The sequence below is a fragment of the Glycine max genome, chromosome 8, assembly GCF_000004515.6.
Source record: "Glycine max cultivar Williams 82 chromosome 8, Glycine_max_v4.0, whole genome shotgun sequence".
NCBI classification, from domain to species: Eukaryota; Viridiplantae; Streptophyta; class Magnoliopsida; order Fabales; family Fabaceae; genus Glycine; species Glycine max.
Window position 1 is genome coordinate 4,373,444 of NC_038244.2, and position 23,296 is coordinate 4,396,739.

The following is a 23,296-nucleotide window of genomic DNA, read 5'->3' on the forward strand; positions in this document are numbered from 1 at the left end:
TTCCCAGCCATATATTATCTTTGCTTCTCATCGTATTTTATTATATATTTTTATTTGACGAAATTATTTAAATATACCATAAGTATATCAAACCTTTATTAATTATAATTATATTACATATTATCGTTGATTCATTTTTTTCAATTTACTTATGTTGGTTTATCATGGGTTGACAATAAATTCAACTATCACGTGTTAATAATGAGTTCAAATTTACCCAATCCATCACGAGTGTTGGGTTAAATAGTTAATTAATTAATCATAATAAGTAGTTTAGTTTGTTGTAATAAACAGGACAAACATTTATTTCATTTATCTAAAATTTATAATATATAAGTTATATTATAATTAAAATTTGGAGTAAATATTTATTATTTTTAATTATAATGTAAATTTGAGTTATAAAATCATATATCACTTTTCATCTAAAAAATGCTAATTTATGTTTATATATATTTAATCCAACATATAAATGAGGGATCAATCAACTCATATTCAATACTTAAAAAAAAAAGACAATTAATTTCTACAGAACTAAAAAAAATATAAAATTAAAAAATTTAGAATTAAAATCATTGGTGGTGTTCACTATGTATTAAGTAAAAACTCAACTAAATTCAATCTTAAGACAACTTAATGATTTTAAAATTATCTTCTTTAGCTTTCAATATTTAATGATCAATTAACAATTAAAAAAATAATTATTAATTTGGTCCTCTAATTATTTTTAAGTGTTCAATTAGGTCTTACAATTTAAAAAAAAAAACATCAAATTTGTAATTTTCATCTAATTGAACTGACATCGTCATGGGATCAATTCCAACATTTTTCATTTACAAAAATGTCGATTTTAACCTCCACTATATTTTCTTTATTACATTCAAAATAAATTTCACATTCTATGAGTTAAGTGCTTTGTTCTACCCATGCATTGTGCTCTTCCTATTCTTGATCTCCTTCCTCTACTCCCACCTCTCCCAACCTCTCTTGTCCCTCCCTCCTCTTCCACTTTATCGACCTTACCATCGCTTTTAACCCCATATTTGTTTCCATTTATCACTCCTTTTTTTTTCTTCCCCGTCAATATCACTTCAAGAACAACAAAAACTACTTCTCCCTTTAATCTTCTCCCGATGACCCATCCAAGGTCGTCTTCGCCTTTAAAGACGTTCCCATTGACAACTCCATCTGAACCATGATTGTGTGTGCAACCACAATCAAGGACATGTTTCTCTTCAAAAACTCTTGCTATGTTAGATCTTAGCTCGATGTGTTGAACCCCTTTAACAACCTTTTCCCCTAAGTTTTGCCTTTATGTTGATTTGTTTCCCCATCCTAACGACATTTTCCCATCATCTTTCGTTTGTCCAATATTTGTTGAGATTATGGATGACTTTGCGATATGAAAGAATACACTATGATTTTTGGAACGATGAATGTAATTTTTTTATTTTAAATTAGTAAAAAAAATATAATGATGATTAAAAATAACTACTAATGTCATTGTCACCTATATCATTATTTTATCGTTGTCGGCACAACTATCACCTACCATAACCATTTTGACCATCATATCTTTATTGTCACTATTGTTATCATTACCTTCATGAAAATTATGACATATTAGGCTTTTGCAATTCACATTGTAAGCCTAAGAAATAATGTTACCCTTAAACGTCCCATACTAGAAGTCATTATTCATTAAACTTGGGAGGCAATGTGGAGGACATAGATGGTAAATGACCCATTGCCAGTGTTGGTGTTAGTGGAGGAGAAACGACTATGATGGTGGTAGCAAGGAAAAGTTGTTGCCGAATAATAATAGCTAACAAATATGCTAAAAAATAATTAATTATATGTACATAAAAATGAAAGAGTCAAATGAATGGAAGTTGGAGGAATAAAGAGTGCAGTTTCTAAGTAAGCAACAATATTAGCTCTTCATTATTCGTTATTTATCATAGGATACGCTTTTGATAGATGTTAAAAATTTTAGTATTTGGTGCAACATCTTAAATTTTGAACATATTAGTACATTACTTTCATTTATTTAATGTAAATCAACGTTTAGTGCAGTAGTAATAGAGGCACGCACGCACGCACCAACATATTTGGATGGAACATTTTATTCTTAACTTAGACATAGAATATTTCATAAAAAAAAGTTAATGTTGTCTGTGGCATTTTCGTTTCGAATGTCTGAATCGTCAAAGCTAGAAGCAAATATAAAAAGTTTTAGTCTTGAAATGATGTGTAAAGTCTAAAATATGATAACTTAAAGGTAAGAAAAGAAATAGAAATGTGGGTATGGGTTGAAAACGGGAAAGATTTAAGGTGGTGTTATGTTAATTTAAACAGAGAGAGAACCGAGCGAGAAGGAGGCGAAGGAGGCAGAGCAGCAGTGCACAACAACGGAACTCTTTTCAGGTCAGAGCAGTAATAGCTTGTTCTATTAGCTTCAGGCTTTAGCTAGCAAGCAAAGCCCACTCCTAAACTTTCTTCTTATTCACTTTCACGACACAATCCTCTATCTTTTATTTTAATTTCTTCCAGATCTTGATTCATTGCATTCCAATTTTATCCACATTGGGTCGGGTGGGGTTTAAGTGCAGTGCTTCCACCCCCAACGATCGTGATTCGATTTCCAAACCTCCTAGGTTAGGTTTCGAGACACTTGCATAAACAACAAATGGCGTCATTTGTTTGTGCCTGATACCTTACCAGGTAAGCAGCTCTAGCTAACATCTTTTTTATTTTATTTTATTTTATTTTATACTGAAGAGAAGAATCAGAATGGTCTGGGCTTTGTCATCTCAACTCTTTCTCGTTTAGGCTGAGGCTGGGCTTCACTATGTCTATGGCGGACACAAATACAAACTCAGTTGACGTGATTTTGGACTTTCTTAGGAGGAACCGATTCACCAGAGCTGAGGCTGCTTTGCTCAGTGAGATCAGTAATCGTCCGGACTTGAATGCCTTCCTTCAGAAGCCTCAAGGTCAAGGTCAAGAACTCATTGTCAAGGAAATTGAGTGTGGAACCAAATGGAAAACAACTTCGGAGGATTTATACTCCTGGAAGTTCAACCCCACCAATGGTCCTGTCAAGGCCACTGTATCCAAATGTCAAACTGTTGATGTAATTGCAGCCAATACCAATTCAAAGTCTGGGTCAGGGGAGGAAAATGCTGACAAAAAATCCACGTGGCCTGCAAGTAGTAGTAAAGCCTCTGTTGTGCAAAGCAAAGAACCTAGGGAACTTGATCGCCAACTTAAATTCAATAGTTCATCTCTTGAAGTGAACTTCACAGATAATCCCTGCCCAAGAAAGGATGAGAATGTGAATTCGTCTTCAGACTCCAGCAAAGATTGTTCTGTCAAGACTGTCTTCCCCTTCTCAAAAGGGGACGTGTCTACAAGCTTTGATGGTGCCACTTATTCTTACAAAATAGAGGAGAAAAAAAAGGTAGAAATTAGTGATACTAGGACATCTATTGAAGAGCAGGTGGGTGAATTGGGGAGGCCTATTTACTTGGTCAAGACACCAGGCAGTTCTGAACAGAAGATGATAGGAAGCTTAAGTTTTCCTCTCCCCCCTGAAAATCTGAAGGAAGAGATTCCTAGGCTTCCTCCGGTTAAACTCAAGTCAGATGACAAGCCCTTGGTTGTTAATTGGGAGGAGAAGTTTGAGCGAGATGGACCAACCTCAAAACTCCCTGGTGCTGATAGCACTTTGCTTGTTGGTTCATATCTGGATGTACCTATTGGACAGGAAATTAACCCTTCAGGTTAGCTTATATTTACAACGATTCAATTTTTTCATATGATCACAAATGTTTTTTGCCTTTCAATTAGTGGTTTCCCTTTTGGGCTTAATAGCAGCTGCATCTGTTGTTTGGTGACGACTACAGCTTATTTTGTATGCTTAATGGTAACCTTTCCTCAATCTTTATATTTCAAATGTCAATTAAGAGTTTCAGTAGTTGAATCTTAAATCTGTGTTGTTTGAGGGTAACAGATATTTTAGGCCTTTGGCTAGTCAAGAATTGACTGTTCTATAAGTTAATTAAGCTTAGAAAAATCTAATCCTTTAATTAGGGGTCCAAGACTCCAAGTAATTACAGGTTGTTGAGAAGTCAGTCAAAAATCATCAATGAAAGCCACTTAAGGGGTCAGTTAGTGAGGTTTCTACAGAATTCAGAATAGTATTCCATGAAGTACATTTAGGAAATATATTTTTGTGCTTTGTAAGTTTGTTCTTTTTTCTATCCTAGTAAATATACTCTTCCCCCATGTACCCTTTTTATCCCATATGCTTGCCCACCCTATTTACATATTGGGTCTTGCTAACGTTATCAAATTGCAATTCAAATCGTGAAATGTTAAAGCTAATTTTTGAATTGTGAATCATAAATCTTATCAAATTGTAAGATTAAGAAACCCATTGAAATATAGCCTGAAATATATCATATAAATCATATCAAATTGTAAGATCAAGAAACCCATTGAAATATATCATATAAATGATAAATGATGTACAGTGATGAATGCAATAATTTTAAATTTAAACTAGAAAATGACTGTAAGTCTCATGAAACAAAATCACAAGTCATAATTATGTGTGAAGTCTCTATTACAGAAGTCTAAAAATAGAGCAATTGAACAACAAAATATGGTGGATAGAATGAGTAACAGCCAGAAGAATGAAAATAGAGCATTAAGGTATCTGAAATCTGAATAATAATAATCATCCATCTATTGCAATATTCAGTCATATGTGATTTATGACCTGATAGGAGTCACCACTGACTAGCCAAATTGTATCAAATTGTGGTTTGGATTATGAATGGTAAAATTCTAATAACTATGGGTCTTACTTATGACTAACCAGTAGTACTGGTTAAGGAAGCATTTAACGTCTTCTATTAATTTTAAAAAATTATTTGAAAAGAAAGCAAGAAATATATTCTTAGTTTTGATGTATTAAAACTTTTTACTTTCCATTTAATACTTTCTACTGTTGTTTTCTTATTCAAATGCCCTAGTGGCACTTGTTTCCTTAATTAAATTTCTAGCCTCCATGTTTGTGGGGATTTAGTTTTAATTACTCTTTTTTTTTTGTTCCATACCACTACATCAGATTTTCATGTGTTGATCCATGCATTTGACTTCTCTTTTTCTTGGTTGAATATTTCTAGTTTTGACAATTTGACATTTTAATTCATTGTGAATTGCCAATTGAACCACCACAGAGGACTGATCTGTACACAGCTGATAGGATATAGGAATTTAATTTGGAATTTTGGATTTTTCTGTTTGGAATTTGGGAGCTTATCTAATCTTTGTCATGGCTGTACTTTCCCCTTTTTTCTGTTGAAAAAAATATCCGTAGGAGATTGGAAATAATTGATAAATTTCTTTTAAGAGGGTTTGCCAAAAGTTCAAAAGTTAAATACAAATGTTTGAATATTTACAGTGTGGTGATTCTGAAGAAAAATAAAGAAACAAATCTTTCTTCTGGACTTGATGCATGATTTCACTTTCTTTTTGGTTTCTATAGAAATCTTTTTATTTTCTTATATTATAGCTTCTCAATAGTGATGCAGGTAACATGCAAAGTTATTGGTTTGTTCTTTTGCTCTGTTAGTTTTCAATTAAAAGAAAAGTTATACAAAAACAATTGTGCATAATTCGAAAAGGCAACGTTAGCCCTACCTCTGACATGAAAAAATAAATAGGGAAATGGTACCATAACTATTGTACTATGAGTTGAATACTCCATCTAGAATCTAGAATTGATCCTAAATCTGGTCAACTTTCTGGGTACATGTACACCTAACTACAATTTATTGATGATTTACTTGTCAATAACTTATCTTATTGTTGCAACAGATTTATTTCTGATTTTTGAATCTGATTGTATGTACTTATTTTTTACTTGATACGCTTGTTCAGATGTGCTGAAGACTGTATTTGACTTTTTCATATATGCTTCAGGTATGAGGAAGGCTACAGGGGGCTGTTGGTTATCTGTAAGTCAAGGGATAGCGGAGGATACATCTGATCTTGTATCAGGATTTGCTACAGTTGGTGATGAGTTGAGTGAATCTATTGATTATCCGAATGAATATTGGGACTCCGATGAATATGATGATGATGAGGATGTTGGGTACATGAGACAACCTATTGAGGATGAGGCCTGGTTTTTGGCGCATGAAATTGATTACCCTAGTGACAATGAAAAGGGGACTGGACATGGAAGTGTTCCAGATCCTCAGGAAAGAGGTCCAGCCAAAGATGAGGATGACGATCAATCCTTTGCTGAGGAGGATTCTTACTTTTCCGGGGAGCGATATCTTCAGGAAAATAATGTTGAACCTGTCACAGCTACTGATGATCCTATTGGTCTAACACACACTGAGTATGGAAGGACTAATGATAATGATTTAATGGCTCAATATGATGGACAATTGATGGATGAAGAAGAATTGAACCTAATGTGTGCAGAACCGGTCTGGCGGGGCTTTGTCCCTCAGACAAATGAACTCATCATGCTAGGAGATGGGAGGGTTTTGAATGATAATGTAAGATCACGGCTAGAGGACATCAGTATGGATGATGATCAACATGGTTCAGTTAGGTCAATTGGGGTAGGGATCAACAGTGATGCTGCAGATATTGGTAGTGAAGTGCGTGAAAGTTTGGTTGGTGGTAGTAGTGAAGGAGATTTAGAATATTTCCGTGATCGTGATGCAGGACTTGGTGGTTCTAGGCACTCTCATCATGATTTTGATAAGAAATCTACTAACAAATCAAACAAAAATAAGAACTACGAAAAGAGTGAATCAAATAAATATGTCATAGGATGTGATAAAGATGCACCGTTGCAGATGAAAACTCATGGTGATGGAAACTTCTCATTTCCCCTATCTTTGAAGGATGGCCAGATGATTCAGGCTTCCACCAATAAGTCCCTGTGGTCAAATAACGGCAACACAGATGAAGCTGATGACTGTCTTCATGCATTTGTGGGAACTGATGACATGCTTGCTTTGTGGAGGCGAAAGAGCAGTGATTCTTCACCTGTTAAAAGTTATGAGAATAATGCCGACATTGTAAGATCCACAAACTCTTCTCCAACAACAGTCTCAAATTATGGGTATTCTGAAAGAGAGCATGTGAAAGTAGAAGAAGATGAAAAGACTGGAATTGCAAGGGAAGATGATCTTGGAGCATCGCTAGAGGATGAAGAGGTAGCTGCTGTGCAAGAGCAAGTAAGGCAGATAAAGGCACAGGAGGAGGAATTTGAAACCTTCAATCTAAAGATTGTGCACAGAAAAAACAGGCATGTTTTTAATGTGTATGTGTGTGTATGCTTATCTAAGCTATAATCACTAGTCATGGTATTTATTGGTTAAGTATACTTCTCCAATAAGCATGCTTACTATTTACCTCAATTTTCAAATGACTTTGGAATTATATTTTAGATTTTTTTTTTGAAACTATTGAAACTTTGATATGAACTTTGTGCATCCTTCATTTTTTTTGAGCTTTTATATGGGGAACAATATTTTTTTAACTTTTTGTATTCTTTACTTACAAATTCATAATATGTTAATTATAAATCTATTGTTTGCATATGATAAGTAATCCATGTTTGATATAACCACGAGTTTTATGTTGACTGCCAAGGGGATAGCACAACCCTCCTCCTTAATATGGGCTTGGGACCCACTATGATGGGGTAACTACTTGTGTGAGAACTCCAAGAGGTGAGACTAAGGACTTTCCTATAGGGATAGGATTACATCAACGTTCAGCCTTAAGTCCATACTTGTTTAATCTAGTCTTGAATGTGCTTATTAGGGACATACAAAAGATTGTCCCTAATTGCATGCCTTTTGCTGATGATATATTCTTGATTGAGGAATCAAAGGGAAGCAATCAACACTGGAGACAAACTTTGAAAACAAAGGATTTTCCCTTAAGTAGGAGAGTAAGACAGAGTATATGCATAGCAATTTTAGCAAGAGGCAAGAGGAATATAACTTGGAAGTAAAAATGGGAGATGATCTTGTACCACAATTTTGAAAGTTTAAATATCTAGGATTTATAATACAAAATGATGGAGAAATGATTGATGATGTTACATATAGGATACAAGTAGGATGACTAAAATGGAGAAAGGTATCTGGGGTTATGTGATTGCAAAGTAACACCAAACCCAAAGGCAAGTTTTATTACACAGCTAGGCTTTAAAGGGACAATATGAGAGAAGTGTGGGGCAGTAGAAATGAGGATGTTAATATGGATGTGTGACCATACAAGAAAGGACAAAGTACAAAATGATTATTTATGAGAAAAATTGTTGTAGCACTGATTGAAAATAAACATGACAAAAAATTGGTTAAGGTGGTTTAGGGACATACAAAGAAGGCCACGAGAAACACCGGTAAAAAGAGTAGATTGCTTGATTTTTAGTGTTGTGAAAAAGAGGAGAGGCAAACCAAAAATATGTTGGAGGAAGTCGTCAAGGAAGACCTGATGCTAAATAATATACTTGAAGATTTGGTTTTTAATTGTGCTTAATGCCGTTGTGTGATCCATGTAGCCAACTTCACCTAGTAGGATAAGATTTTGTTGTTGTTTGCATATCATAACTGTCATTTTTTCTTAACCTATAGACACTTGGTTAAACATTCATATTATTCTAAACATTTCATGAAGTTTTTGGTCTTGTAAACAACGGAAAGTAGGATTAAACTTAGGATGTCACCTGATCTACTGTTTCCCTTTCTGTATAACCTCCACTTCTTTCCCAAGACTGCACTCAGAACTAAGTGAGCAGTACATTTACAGTTCATAATGAATAAAATGCATTATTTATCATAGCAATGTTGTAAGCATAGAGTGTGTCTTCATTTAGTTGCCATGGAATTAGCAATGTCAATATGTTTATGTCTACAAAACAATCTGGATCTTGTCCATTTTTTATTTTGTTTAAATTGATGAGATTATGCTCAGTTGTGATAGAGAGTAATCCTGTGATGCAGACTAGTTGGTGATTGTTATGAATTCCTAAAGTTGCTTTAATTCTTAATTTTAATTCTTATATTTCAAGAAATAAGTACATGAGACAATATAACATGTATTTCTCTAAAATGAAACCTCTTTTAAAGATATTGTTGAAACAGTGAGGTTCTTTTTCCTTCATGGTATATGTGCATGCTAATGACGCAGAACTTTTTAAGCATTTTATTTTTGCCTTGTGTAAAAGGATCTTAATGAGATTGTGGTGATTTTTTGCTATGCTGTAAAGTATGATTTCTTGACTGTTTCTATGTTCTCCCTTTTTTTAACCTTTATAGTCCTTCTTAAACTAAGTTTTTGTTGCTCAGAACTGGCTTTGAGGAGGACAAGAATTTCCATGTTGTTTTAAATTCTGTAATAGCTGGGAGGTATCATGTTACTGAGTATTTGGGATCTGCTGCATTTAGCAAAGCTATACAAGCTCATGACCTACATACAGGCATGGATGTTTGTGTTAAAATTATAAAGAACAACAAGGACTTTTTTGACCAAAGTCTTGACGAGATCAAGCTTCTCAAGTATGTCAATAAGCATGATCCTGCAGACAAGTATCACATTCTTCGATTATACGATTATTTCTATTATCGAGTAAGTGGATTGCTATTGATCCTCTTAATACTATTACAAATTGCTTTCAAAACAATCAATATTCATTTTAGGCACATATACATTTTTCCTATGTCTTATATTATTTATTTTCCTCCTTTTTTTTAATAATTTCTACATCATCCATTATTTGGACTTTTTATTTATACTGTTGTGACCTAGTCTATTTAGGTGATGATGAATACTGTTACTATTTGTTATTGTTTTTCCATATATCTTCTAAAAATATCACTCAATTGTGACTGTTGTGTTAATTTTTTAACTAAAACTGCTGCGTAATGAGTTAATGTTTCTGATTTTGGAAATTTGCAAAGTATTCCTGGATATGGTTAAAACCTTCAACACTGGTAGGTACTAAATTTTCTCAAATATTCTATGTCCTTATAGGACTATCTATTTGTATATTCAGAGTATGGGAATTTTACCACGAAAAAGAAAAAGGAATGGGATTTGGAAGAAATTTCTTTTAAACTGTGGTCATCTAACTTTGCTGTCTATCTTGCATGTTTACTTCTGTTAATTTTTTAATGCCTTGTTTATTAATAGTTGTACACCAAATTTGCCATCTGATTTCATCACTCTTTCTTTTCCCATTGTATGGCAGGAGCATTTGTTAATAGTATGTGAGCTACTTAAAGCAAACTTGTATGAGTTTCATAAATTTAATAGAGAATCAGGTGGTGAAGTGTACTTTACAATGCCAAGATTGCAGGTTTGTGGTGTGCTATTTACTTCATGATGTTTAATTTTCATCTTATCTATTCTCATTGCAAACTCTTCTGAATTGATGTGTGCAGTCAATTACCATTCAGTGTTTGGAAGCTCTTCAGTTTTTGCATAGCCTTGGACTAATACACTGCGACTTGAAACCAGAGAATATTTTGGTTAAAAGCTATAGTAGGTGTGAGGTGAAGGTCATTGATCTTGGAAGTAGTTGTTTTGAAACAGATCACCTTTGCTCTTATGTTCAGTCAAGGTCCTATCGTGCTCCTGAGGTTATTTTGGGACTTCCATACGACAAGAAGATTGATATCTGGTCTCTTGGCTGCATCTTGGCAGAACTTTGTACTGGCAATGTAAGGACCAAAGATGATTAATGTAGTTCAAAATGGCATAAAGTATGTTAAACAGTTGAGTTTTAGTACCAGAAATTTATCTCTTGAGCCATAAAATTTCTCGTGTGTAAAAGGTATACAAATGTTTTTATTACCTCCGGTCCAAATGTTTATTTTTCTGGAAGTTCACCACTTATATTGATTTTAAGCAAGACTATTTATTTCTCCTCGATGATTCTTTTAGATGCTGAAATTTCTTGATTAAAGTAATGAAGTGATTTCAAACTCCTTTCTTGGCTGAGGGTTGCATAGCTTTGTGTTATTTTTGTTTTATTTGAGCAAATGATCTTCTATGATACTGATTATTCATATATTTCATTCTATTATAAAAAGTTAGTTGTTGTGTTGTGGTTCACATTGATTATGTTAAAATGGGGATTTTTGTTTCTACACCATTTATGGACCCAATGATAGTACATCAGAATACAGTATCAAATACACTGACTTTCTTTGCAATTGTGGGATTGTTATTAGTTTTTGCTTGAAAGCGGTTGTAGAATCTCTGTATTATGGAGAGTGCTTTCTTTTCTTTGTTAAATACATGATTAATTTTTTATTTCTTCTTCAGTGGCACTGAACTAAGCATTTTGTAGGTCCTCTTCCAAAATGATTCACCTGCAACATTACTTGCTCGGGTGATTGGGATCATTGGTCCAATTGATCAAAATATGCTTGCAAAAGGACGGGACACATATAAGTACTTCACCAAAAATCACATGCTTTATGAAAGGAATCAGGTAAGAATTTTATATCTAACCTTGTGTACCAACTGGACTAGGCATGAATTTGGAATGTTGATGTTGATTAGCTAGTTCCTAGGAGCCAGGGCTTTTATGTAGCAAGTTAAATTAGATGTTTGGTGTCTGGCCTGGACTGAAAGTTTTATTATTATTAGAACATGCTTTTATTTTTTGAAGAGATTATTAGAACCTGCTTGAAACCTCAACTCAGTGCACAGTATGATCATTTAGAGCAAATTACAGCAACCTCCCGAGATTTGCTCTAATTACACATTTACACTTACACATGCATCCCCTCCATTCATAACCATATCTTTGGCACCCCCTCATTTAATGGTGTCAGTTAAGTTTTGTTTTTAAAATTAATTTTTTATTAAAAAATTGCCTTTTTTTATTGAAATTCCAAATTACCCCTACCCAACAAAGTACCCAATACCCATCCCTTCCTTATCTCTTCCCCTTCCAACCCTTCATCTGCAAGGCCTTCACCTCCAGCAAGCTGGAGACGCTCCACCACCACCTCTGCCATTTCGCACAGTTGAAGGAGTTGGAGATCGAAGAGGTGTGCAAGGCTCACTGCCAGGACTTCATCCTCGCCGTCAACAACCTCCGATCCCTCCTCTCCAAGGTTGATTCGCTCAAGTCCTCTCTCTCCGATTTCAACTCACGGCTCCAGCACGTCACGTGTCTGCTCCTCTTGCCACTCAACGCCTTTGTTGAGAATGCAATGTCTCGAAGAATGTGAACATCGCCAGCCATCAACTCGGTCCACACGGACAAACCACCACTTAGTGGACGACAACTTCTGATCAAGCGTGAGTATGGACAAAACGGTGTCGGCCATGCTGAAGCAGATGCCGGAGAAGATTATAGAGATTCAATCCTACATGAGAGGGAAGCGAACAAGGTCCCTCTGTACCTCTTTTACTTCAAAACACCAAAGCTTGAATCATTTCCCAAGTGGCGGTATAACCCAAGTCACACGTTGCAGCATTCACAAGTGGGTGTTCCCCTCCCTCTGCCAGCGTAGCCACTGTGATCTTCTACTAAAGATAGATCTGCTTTAATTCTTATGATTTTTGGTATTCTAAAATTTTGATGTAGATCTGTTCACCGTTGGACATGTAAAGCAAATTATGATGCTCAGAAGGTGTTTGATAAAAGTTGAGTCAAATTGTTTCTTGTTATTGATGATGATCTCTTTTGTTGTTTATCCTCAAATTGATTTTTGTTGTCTGAGCATTATGGGTGCCTAAGCATGTTCGGATATACACAAAAAATTGCTTGTGATCTATTTAAATTTGATATGATATTTTTTAAATCTTCTGCAAATCATTTATTCATCTTCTCTGCAATTTTTTTTTGTTTTCCTTGAGGTACCTTGCGAAGAAGATGAGATGGGGGAGTTTTGGGGATAATTTTTTTAAAAGAAATCACATGCCATTCAGGTGCTCACATAACTGAGTTAACACCGTTTGAGGAAGAGGGGGTGCAACTGTAATGAATACAGAAAAGTTAGGAGGTTTTGTGTAGGGTAAAAAAAGGAGAGGATGCATGTGTAATTAGAGCAAACCTCAGGAGAGGTTGTTGTAATTTGCTCTATCATTTATCCATAGCTTAGAAGACATTAACAAAATTGGCTTATTAATTATTACTCAGACATGTTAGCTGCTTGACTTTTAATTCTTACCATGTTGTATTAAATTTGTGTTTGCCTTTGCATTGTTTACTTGAATGATTGTCAGTAAATTTATTGTTTATTAATCTACAGGAAACCAACCGGTTAGAATACTTGATTCCGAAAAAGACATCCCTGAGGCATAGATTGCCAATGGGAGACCAAGGCTTCATTGACTTTGTTGCTCACTTGCTTGAAGTCAACCCTAAGAAGCGGCCCTCTGCATCTGAGGCCCTGAAGCATCCATGGTTGTCATACCCATATGAACCAATATCATCTTGAAATATTTAGAGGGTTCTTAATGGTGATAATGCCACCTACCCTAAGTTGGGTAAGGTTCATCGTTGCAGAGTGAAGGCCCCACTGATACATCGCTGCTTTTCATGATCTATTTTAAAGATGAAATGGAAAGAGTTGTGCTGTGCCCTTCCACATTTATATGCATACTGCATTGGAAGGTGCTTTGGTTTTGTGGGAAATGTCCGTCTCCTTCCCCTAACCAAATTGTATTCTTCCAGTGACAAGCCATACATACACGATCGAATGATGTAATTTTACACGGACGGTGTAATGTTAGGTTTCTGCTCTTTGTTCTGCTGGACAGGGAAATCTTAGAATCTTCTTGTACATGGTGTGTGATAATTCTTTTAGGCTATCTAGTAATATTTTTGTGATATAGATACTAAATCCAATTTTTGCATGGGGTGTGACACCACAGATGGGACGAACATGAAACTCAAATTGCATGTACTTACCGTTTGGAGCAATCAAAATGTATCTTGATAGTGTTAAGGAAGGAACATTGTGTTAGGTTTTAATAACAGTGTTTGGAATTTGACATTATTAAGCATTGGCATATAAGTATTGTTTTTTGCAGAAATATTTTACAAGGCATCTGGTTTGAGAAATATTTTTATTTTCATTTTTAACTATAAAAATATTAGTTTTTTTTTATTTTATCTTTAAAAGTTTGGAGAGAAAATAATGAAAAAATATTAGTACTATTTTGATACAAATATTTAAAATCAAAATGCAACAAAATAGAATAGTATTTTTATAATTAAAAATGAAAGTATATTTTTTTTAATTCAAATGAAATGCTTGCATGTGCATCTTTTTTTTTTTTTTTTCCCGTAACTTTCTGCAACTAGCGTTGTTCTTTATTGACGTTATGGCTGATGTTAATACAGTATTTTTCAAGTTTTAAGAATAGAAACACAGTTGATAAAACGTCACTAAAAACAAGTCATGATTAAACAAATGACAAGTGGGGAAACATATGTTTTCTTTTGCCAGTAAATTAAAGGCTCGCCTTTATTTTTATTTTCAGCACTATAGATTATAGTGGGGTTATTGTGAAAGAAGAAACGATTGTGATGAGCACCTGTGCTTCTGGCTACCATGGTTTAAATCAGGTTAAATTTTTTTCTTAAATAAGTCTGACTTGTTTTTATAAATATAAGGTATAGATTTAATTTATTTGTTATATATAATTTTTTTAAGGCTTCGCCTATTTACTTGACATGATTTTTCTTTTATAACTTTTTCTTTTTAAATCTCTTCACTTAATTACATTTTTTTCTATCACAGATACTATTTGCTTAAAAGTTCGAGTCTAATATCACTTGAATTAATAACATATTAGTTTATTTTACTCTTTTAAAATTTTTGACTTTTTAAGAACCTAATTTAATCTAAAAATCTGCTTTGTAGTAAGGCCATTTAAAATAAACCAACAAACCCACTTCTAAATGGGATTAAATCATCATGTACATCAATATACCTAAATCTTTAGATAAATTAATTATAATAGAAAGTCAATACAATATGAATGATAATATAGATACTATTATATTATTTATATTTACTTAAAATATTTAGCTCTTAATTTTATTTTATTTTCAATAGAATAAATAAAGTTCAGTTCAACTAGTTTTTTTAAAAAATATACTTTCCGAAAACTCTTTTGAATAGCTCCAAAAAAAGAAAAAGAAAACTCTTTTGAAAACATTCTTTTTCATTAACTGAAAATACAAATTTAATGGGTTCATATTATATTCAATGATTCTCTATACTAATTTTATATTTTTAGTAAATTTCAATCAATAAAAAAATTATGTTAAAAGAATATATTTCTAGTACTCCTCGTCGATTTATACAATAAAAGATGTGTCGTATTGGATTGATAATTTCCAAAGCATAAACTAATTTTAGATGAATATTATATTTATTTTATATAATACCCCAATTCTAAGCCTATAAACTAGGTGCTTAGAGTGGGTTCACTGAGGAATTCATATATCCCCGGGGGTGGGGGTTTCCAGATAGACTTTTGTTAGAAAATAATTTTAAGGTAAAAAAGTACTAAATTTTTTATATAAAAAAAAGCACTACATTCATCCAGCATATTACGAGTTGAAGTATGAAAAACAAAAGAGTTTCCTTTTTATTTAGTAACACATTTAAAAATGAGATGCTCTATCAAAGTATGGTAAAAAATAAAATCAAAAGTTATATATCATAATAATATTGAAAATTAAAAATCAATAATTATCATTTATCTATTTTCAGTTTGCAAAAACAAAAAATTATGAACCCCAATAAAAAATACACTATATAGTCCACACTAAATGACAATCTTATATATAAATCCCCGCAAGTTTATTTTTATAAGATCACTTTAATAGAGAGAAGAAATTATCTTATAAATAATATATAATACTTGACTTAATACTATATGTAGACTCATATTAAAAATAAAACTTAAATGTTTAAATATATTTTTAACTCCTTGACATATAATTATATTTTATTTTTTCCTAAAATAATATTTTTTGGCGTTTTGACTCCGGAAAAATTCCATTTTTTTTAGTATTGATCTTTGCTATTTTGTTTTAATTCTTTAAATATATTTGTTTTTTTTATAATAACCAAAACATATATTTTTAGGGAATAAAATAAAATATAATTAAAATATATTTAAGCCTTAAAAACATAGAAGCTTTTAGACGAAAAGAAAACGAGTAATAATAGAACAACCGCTAAAAAAGCACCATTTTTTAAAAGTAAAATAGGTTACACGTGCATGCAGACATTTGAAGCTAGCTAGGCTGATCTTTATTTTATGTTTGAAAAAAAATATTTGAATGAAGATGCCTAACTATTAAGCATAATTTTTTTTTACGTATAATTAATAACTCTAATAATATAACAGTATATCAATAATATAATTAATATAAAACTTAAACTATTAATATTAATAATATAATAAATAATAGGTTAAATTATAATTTTGATCATCTTTATTTATAAATAAAACAATAAAACACTAACACACTTATTTTATTTATTTAGTTAACTATATTAATATTATTTTCTATGTATCATTACTTAAAAGTTATTTATTTATTTTTTAAATTATCAAAATTTATAATTAAAATATATTTAATATATAAATATTTTAAATTTTATTTTATATCATTTTATATGTTTTTATTTTAAATAGTTTTCATATTTTTATTTTACCAATTTATAATCAAATTTCATAAATTAATATGCAAATTATTTACATAATTTTTTAAAATTGATTTTAATATACATATTATTTGTACTCTAACTATTATCGTAAACTTAAAAAATATTTATATATTAAATATTTTTAATTTATAAAATTTGATAATTTGAAAAAAAAATCTTCACTAATAATACATAAAAAAATAATGTTAACACAACTAACCAAATAAAATATGTATCCTAATGATTTATTATTTTGTCTTTGAGCAAAAGATCATGAGTTTAATTCATATTAAGATATTTTTTATTTTTCATTTCATTTAATTTCAGGAAATTAAAATTATGAATTTGAAATTATAAGAAAATCACAATTAGAATTTAGTCTAAACAATATAACTAATATAAAATTTTAAGTATTAATATTAATAATATAATAAATATTTATAAGTAATAATTATAGAATTATATTACTAATTATTTTTATATTTTAAATTCACTCTCTCACTCTGCTTTTTGTACAAAGGAATAAAAACGACCAAACAAACAGAAAGCTAATCTATCACGCAAAACAAGCTCCAACGCATCAGCAGCAAGCTTGTCAGCTACACACCATTAGCCTCACCCTCACGATTCACGAGAAAAAAGAAGAGACCAACTCCCTTTGCAACAACATGCATGTGGATATGATCCTCTTAATATATAACATCACCATGCATGCTTATGAAATTTATTATGATTGATGACCGTGTCTACCTCTCAAACAACGAGATCGATCACTTGTAAACAATACATCTGTTTCACGAACTAAAGATGTATGTTACTAATTTTGGGTCATATATATATATATATATTACATAATTGAAAGAGTCATTATTTTATTAACCAAAATATTAAAGTGATCTAATCAATATAAATTTATAACTAACGACATATATCTTATGAAAGACTAATTGTATAGACACTAACATCAAATTTGGGATAATGGATGACACTTATCAATAAAGAGGTTATGGTCCAAACTCTTTATAAGTCAGACTAGAGAAAATTCAGAGAAGAAGAAAACAAAGCTCTTTACATTTCGAAGATCACAAAACCAATCTTGATCCTTATCAACTTTTCATGACTCCATTATAACTAATTTAGGTACGCTTCCGTGTTTAGTCTTTATTATGACATTGAGTATGAGAACACAATGAGATTTTATTTATCTTTATGCAATAATTTTTTCTACATGAATAGAAAATATGTGGTTAGGATTGATGATTGTTTATTAGAATCAAATTAGGTTGATTGATTGAATTCCCTACATTATAGTCATGCTTCTAACAAGTCTCAATAGCCACAAGTTCAACTCTTAGTGCATCTCCTTGGGTCAACACCATATTCTACCATGCATGTAAGGTATATTGGTTGAGTTATTACACCTAATAACTATTTGTATGTATATTAAATTTTCATCGATCCTAACGTTAAATTAAAAGTTTTTGCTGAATAGATAACTTAAGTCTACACACTCATACGGATTACGTAATCTGTATTACTTATACGAATTACATAGTCGGTACATAATTCGTATGACTCATACGGATTACGTGACCCGTAAGTGTTTTTTTTAATTTTAATAAATTAATTTTTTTAATAGTAAATATTTTTTTATTTATAAAAAATATACAGATTAAATAATTCGTATGAGTTATATCAAAATTAATTGTCACAAAATTTATTATTTAAATTTATATGTGCATTAAATATACATTAAAATTTTTTAGTGTTATATATATCAATATTAATTTTTTTATAACATAATTATACTATTAGCTCAATTGGTTAGAACGTCCTGCTAATAATCTAAAAGTCACAGGTTCAGATTCGTATCCCTTTTACAAAAGGATAAAATGAAAAAATCATGAAATTTCCGAGTGTATCAGCAATTTCTCTGGGTACACATAGTAATGCACACCACTGCATCAATATAACATAACAGTGATACAGCCCACTAAAATTACCCATCTCATTCTCAATACTAATGTTTTGCAAGTTAGGAATTTGAATATTATTTTAATAACATAGTATCAAACTCGTCCTATATCAGCATCTCTCTCTTTATATAATTAATTGTTTCACTTGAATTAATTTTATTTATTATTTTTATAGCTAATTTTAATATTAAAATATTTATATTACTACATTATAAAAAAAGGACACATTAAAACATTTCATTTAAATAACATACGGATTTAGTTGGATGAATAATTCCAGTATTCTTTGGTAAAAAAAAAACCATACGGATAATATGTCCAAATATAGACATACAGATACCAATTGGATAATGGTGCAAGTTGACATATGGACATCACATACTCTAAGATCCTATCCAATGTCTCGCCTCCTTTTGTCCCTCCGCAGTTATGTCCAGCAAAGTCTAGGATTATAATTATACATGCTTGGAAGAATGCAATCAACTATTTGATATCAAATTAGTTTTCAATTATCATGTTCTTGGTACGAGACTCTGGGTAGTATTATCTTGAATTCTTTAGGTAATATCTTGAATTCAAGCTTTATAAATGAAAAAAAATAAAATTGGTTGAACATATTCTAGTCAGATTCTTTAATATAAACTAATCATGAAATCATTTGAATACTTTGCCCCAATGATAATCCAAAAATTAGTTTTCCCTTCAAGAGAATTTTATAATTTAAGTCATGCGTGAAAAAAAATTAACTACTTTGTACTGGCAAATTGAGAACATATATTCTAATGGCATTCTAATTCTAATCTAAAACAAGCACCAACAATAATAATTTTAAAAAAACTTAAATTTATTTGTCACTGAAGTTTTTGGGACTTTACTAATGGTAACTTCAGGCAGGCTTCAGTGTGAGCATATGGCTATTAAATACAAGTATAAATTTTTTTTAGAGCAAGATAGCACAAAATATAGATGCTGGCAATGCCAGGTTTTTCCATTTTCCTTCTCTAGAACATCTTTCCAATACCATCATGCTTAGGAACAGATTCATTGACATCCATTCGTTGCCAATTCCCAACAAAAGAAGCCAATTGATCGACCTTGTCATACAATCCTAGGAGGCCACCCGTATGTATGAAGAGGATCTTTCTCCCTTCCCACTTCTTTGGATTTTCAGACATATCTTTCACCATTGCATAAGCAGCCTTACCACTGAGAGGGTATTAACAACCGAATATGAAGTTAAGTAAACTCAGCAACATTCAATGCATAACATCCAACTATTACATTTTCTATTATTAAGACTTTTTTCCCCATTTCAAGTTTGGAATATACAGAGGAGTTCCCTTAAGGTATACGCAAAGGAATTAAAATAAGAAGTATTAAACGTAAGTAAAAAAAAATAATAATAACTGAAACTGAAAATGCAAAAGAACATTTAATACTTTCTTATACAAGGAATTAATGAATGGTGCCAGCTTCTTAACATGCAAGGCCCATAACTTTTAGTATTATAGAATTAAGTTTTTATAAATTCACAAACTTTTCCATAGGACTTATTTTCCGTCTCTAGACGATTAATGATTGGCCATAAACTGAAGATGAACGTAAACTACATGAGTTCTACGATTCCAATCAAATAATTACATTAATTTTTAGTATTATTTTTTCAGAAGGTTCACCAAGTTCAAAGGACACCATCTACACAAACCTTTACAAGATATATATACAAATATGACATGGCGTTTTGGTTTCACATACCAAGAAACTATTTTTTTTCCAGCTATAGAATAATAATTAATTAGTTGAGATGATGCTACTAAAATAAGATAGAGAAAGCTACTGAATTTGTGAACATGAGATTCATGTGATGTACAAAGAATGGTCCTCTGTTAGTGAAAAAATGAAGATAAAGAAGTAATTTCGTTCTTAAAGAGCACTTTGACTATATACAACGTATGGAACAAATAAATACCGGTATACTGGGTCATGAACAACACCAGTTGCCGTAGCAACTTCTTTAACAAAATTAAGCTCCTCGGATGTATTCATTGCATAGCCAAGACCCTTGGCCTGTAAACGATTAAATTCTCATTACCAATTTAAAGCATTGATCACCCAGATGATGAAGCAAGTTTTCCAGATCACAAATGTATGTGTTTGTACAGACTTCATGTAATGATTTGACACACAAGCATGTTAGGTCTGTGGTAGTTTATCATCCATTTGGTCAATAATTACCAGTATGTACTCTTTTCCCCTTTAGGTAAGGAGTTATCCAATTTGAATATAGCATGAAAACCAAAAAGAGCAAGACCAAGAAAAATAGCAGGTTTTACATACTTCCACAAAAGAACCTTTATAAATCTTACCAACCAGGAAAAAAACAGTTTTAACACTTCAACTCTACCAAGATACTCACGTTCTGAATGTGGACAATATCTCTCGAGCTAACGCCAGCTTTGAGTCCATCAAGCAAGCCTTGAGTGAAGTTGTGGAAGTAATCTGGGTCATCACAAACAGAGAATGCATGTACCTGCAGGAAGCCGTAAATGACAAAAAAGGCTCACAAAAACATGGGTTATGTGAGTTGTCTTAATGGAAGATATACCTTTGCTTTCAATGTACTCAATGACGATCCTAGTGACAGACCAGCAATTGTGCCCCCACTGAAAATTAATAAATGTATGATGTTAAATAGATGAAAATGTAATTAACTATGATTTAATAGATAACGTTCTTTTAAGGTACTGTATCAATTAAAAAAAGAACCATAACACTGATTAAGCTCACATTCAGTGAGAAGTTTGGTTGTAAATTATGAGTTGAAATCATTGGCACTCGTAATTTAATCACCGGATCTTGGTTTACTAATTTCTATACTAGACTGAGGGAGATCTTTATCAGCACTTGATTACAACAGACATACTAGAAGATGCCAGAAAGTTGTTACAAAAACCAGCTTCTCAGACATAAAGAGAATCCAATCAAGGGGAAGGAGATGGCCACTGATGAAAAGATAAAGAAATCAAGTAGAGCAGAACCTGCCACAACCGACAACAATATCATCAAACTTGACATTGCCTGTCCCCTCTGAATCTGCTGCTCAATTTCCCGAACTGCTTCTATATAACCCCTGAAAGAAATAACTCAATCATACTAAGAATGTAAAGTAAATAAATAAATAGTTAAGTATCCAGGATCACGAGTTGGGAGCAACGCAATTCAAAAGTTCCACCTATGTAGGCCCTTACCAATTTCACAACAAATACCCTTTTAGCTAAAAATATTAAATCAACAGCCATCTTTTGGGTAAAGAGTATTTTATTTTAGACCATGGTAAAAGACCACCCTACCTAGAAGAGTGGAAGAAAGGGCTGGGTATTTACTTTTGGATGGTGTTGTGCGAGAGACAAAGTTGTCCCTTGGGTCATGAGTAACAAATTTTAAGACTGTGTCCCATGCTTCATCTTTTCTTATATCTTGAAGATTTAAGAATAATAATTACAATCTACAGATAACTTTTAGTAAACAGTAATCCATTCAGTGAAAAATATAGCCCTCCTTGAAAGGATTTTATTAGAAAAGTGATACAGATACATGTTAGTATCTTCAATCCAAACAAATTGATGAAGAATAGGGTTTGTCCAATAAAATTGACGATATAGTACTAAAACTATATCCCCTTAACACAACAGATTATTAGACGGATCCATCCAACACATCATCGTCTCATTGCCATGACAATTTCTCCTGCAAATGCACCCAATATTCACTCAAACTATATACATAACAATTTGTGGTTCCCCGTACGGACAATACTATCAAATTAAATTAAATTATTCCCATCTTGTCTTCACTCCATCTTATAGGATGGATTAATTAGTTGTCTGGAGAAAAAAAAAAGAATGAAAGAAAACTGTCAAAACAATATTTGAATTAAGGTTAAGAGAAAGATGTGTGGATTATGCATAATTTTGAAATTATTTTCTCCTATTTTTTCACAATCAAGCACACTTAACGATTACTGAAAAATTCTTTTTCACACGGACGATTATTAAAATAAATTTTGTCTTTTTTGCATATATTTCTCTTAAATAAATGGAATAATTATGTCTTAGTTGCTAATTTTTTACTTTTGGGGTTGGTTTGATGAAGTGGAAAAAGAGAAATAAAGATATAGGAATCACATAAATTTTTAAAAATTTCTCTTTAGTTTCCAATTTTTTTTTCTTTAACCAAACAAAAGATTGGTCTTTAAACAAAATTTTAACTTATTTTGATTTTTGATATTTTTTGCACCAACTTTTTAATCTCCCTTAAATCTTATCGTTAAATAATAATATAACACTAATTTTATTATAATTTGTGGCTGTTAACTTTCTAACTGTTTTAGTCATAAATAAATTGTTTTACTAAAATGTTTAAAACGAATTAAAGAAGTTGTCAGAAATTGTTTTTTCCTTTCTAGATTCCCTCCCCTCCATCAACATAATTAATGCAAGTAAAGATCAAACACAAATCCAAACTTAGAATCATTAGAGAAACAAATCCAAATCCAAATCAAGATCAAACATAAGTCCA

The 23,296-nt window shown here is 31.8% G+C and overlaps 1 protein-coding gene and 1 pseudogene across 5 annotated transcripts; one reads left to right on the forward strand and one right to left on the reverse strand.

Moving 5' to 3' along the window:
* Positions 1-2,151: 2,151 nt before the first annotated feature.
* LOC100802148 (uncharacterized) lies at positions 2,152-14,022 on the forward strand. Of its 5 annotated transcripts, none has more exons than XR_415400.4 (9): positions 2,152-2,427; positions 2,782-3,785; positions 5,995-7,342; positions 9,396-9,675; positions 10,298-10,405; positions 10,491-10,769; positions 11,402-11,545; positions 12,030-12,548; positions 12,653-12,840. XR_415400.4 is itself a non-coding variant. In XM_006584856.3 (9 exons), exons 3-9 carry the CDS (start codon positions 2,852-2,854, stop codon positions 12,291-12,293), a joined length of 3,357 nt encoding a protein of 1,118 aa, XP_006584919.1. In that variant the 5' UTR covers positions 2,268-2,427; positions 2,554-2,724; positions 2,833-2,851; the 3' UTR covers positions 12,294-12,840. The 5 variants fall into 5 exon arrangements, 4 of the variants coding, with proteins under 4 accessions (XP_006584917.1, XP_006584918.1, XP_006584919.1 ...); XM_006584856.3 differs by adding an exon at positions 2,554-2,724 and having other exon boundaries at positions 2,268-2,427; positions 2,833-3,785; positions 12,030-12,840; XM_006584857.3 differs by adding an exon at positions 2,613-2,724 and having other exon boundaries at positions 2,292-2,427; positions 2,833-3,785; positions 12,030-12,840.
* Positions 14,023-19,707: 5,685 nt separating this feature from the next.
* On the reverse strand, positions 19,708-22,314 carry LOC100802681 (bifunctional D-cysteine desulfhydrase/1-aminocyclopropane-1-carboxylate deaminase, mitochondrial-like; annotated as a pseudogene).
* Positions 22,315-23,296: the final 982 nt, after the last annotated feature.

Bases quoted from the DNA above. Each gene is read 5' to 3' on its own strand.
- LOC100802148 (XM_006584854.4), top strand. From the start codon at position 2,300: ATGTGGGTATGGGTTGAAAACGGGAAAGATTTAAGGTGGTGTTATGTT. The intron at 7,343-9,395 runs GCATGTTTTTAA...TTTGTTGCTCAG, and splicing joins ATTGTGCACAGAAAAAACAG to AACTGGCTTTGAGGAGGACA. The intron at 9,676-10,297 runs GTAAGTGGATTG...ATTGTATGGCAG, and splicing joins ACGATTATTTCTATTATCGA to GAGCATTTGTTAATAGTATG.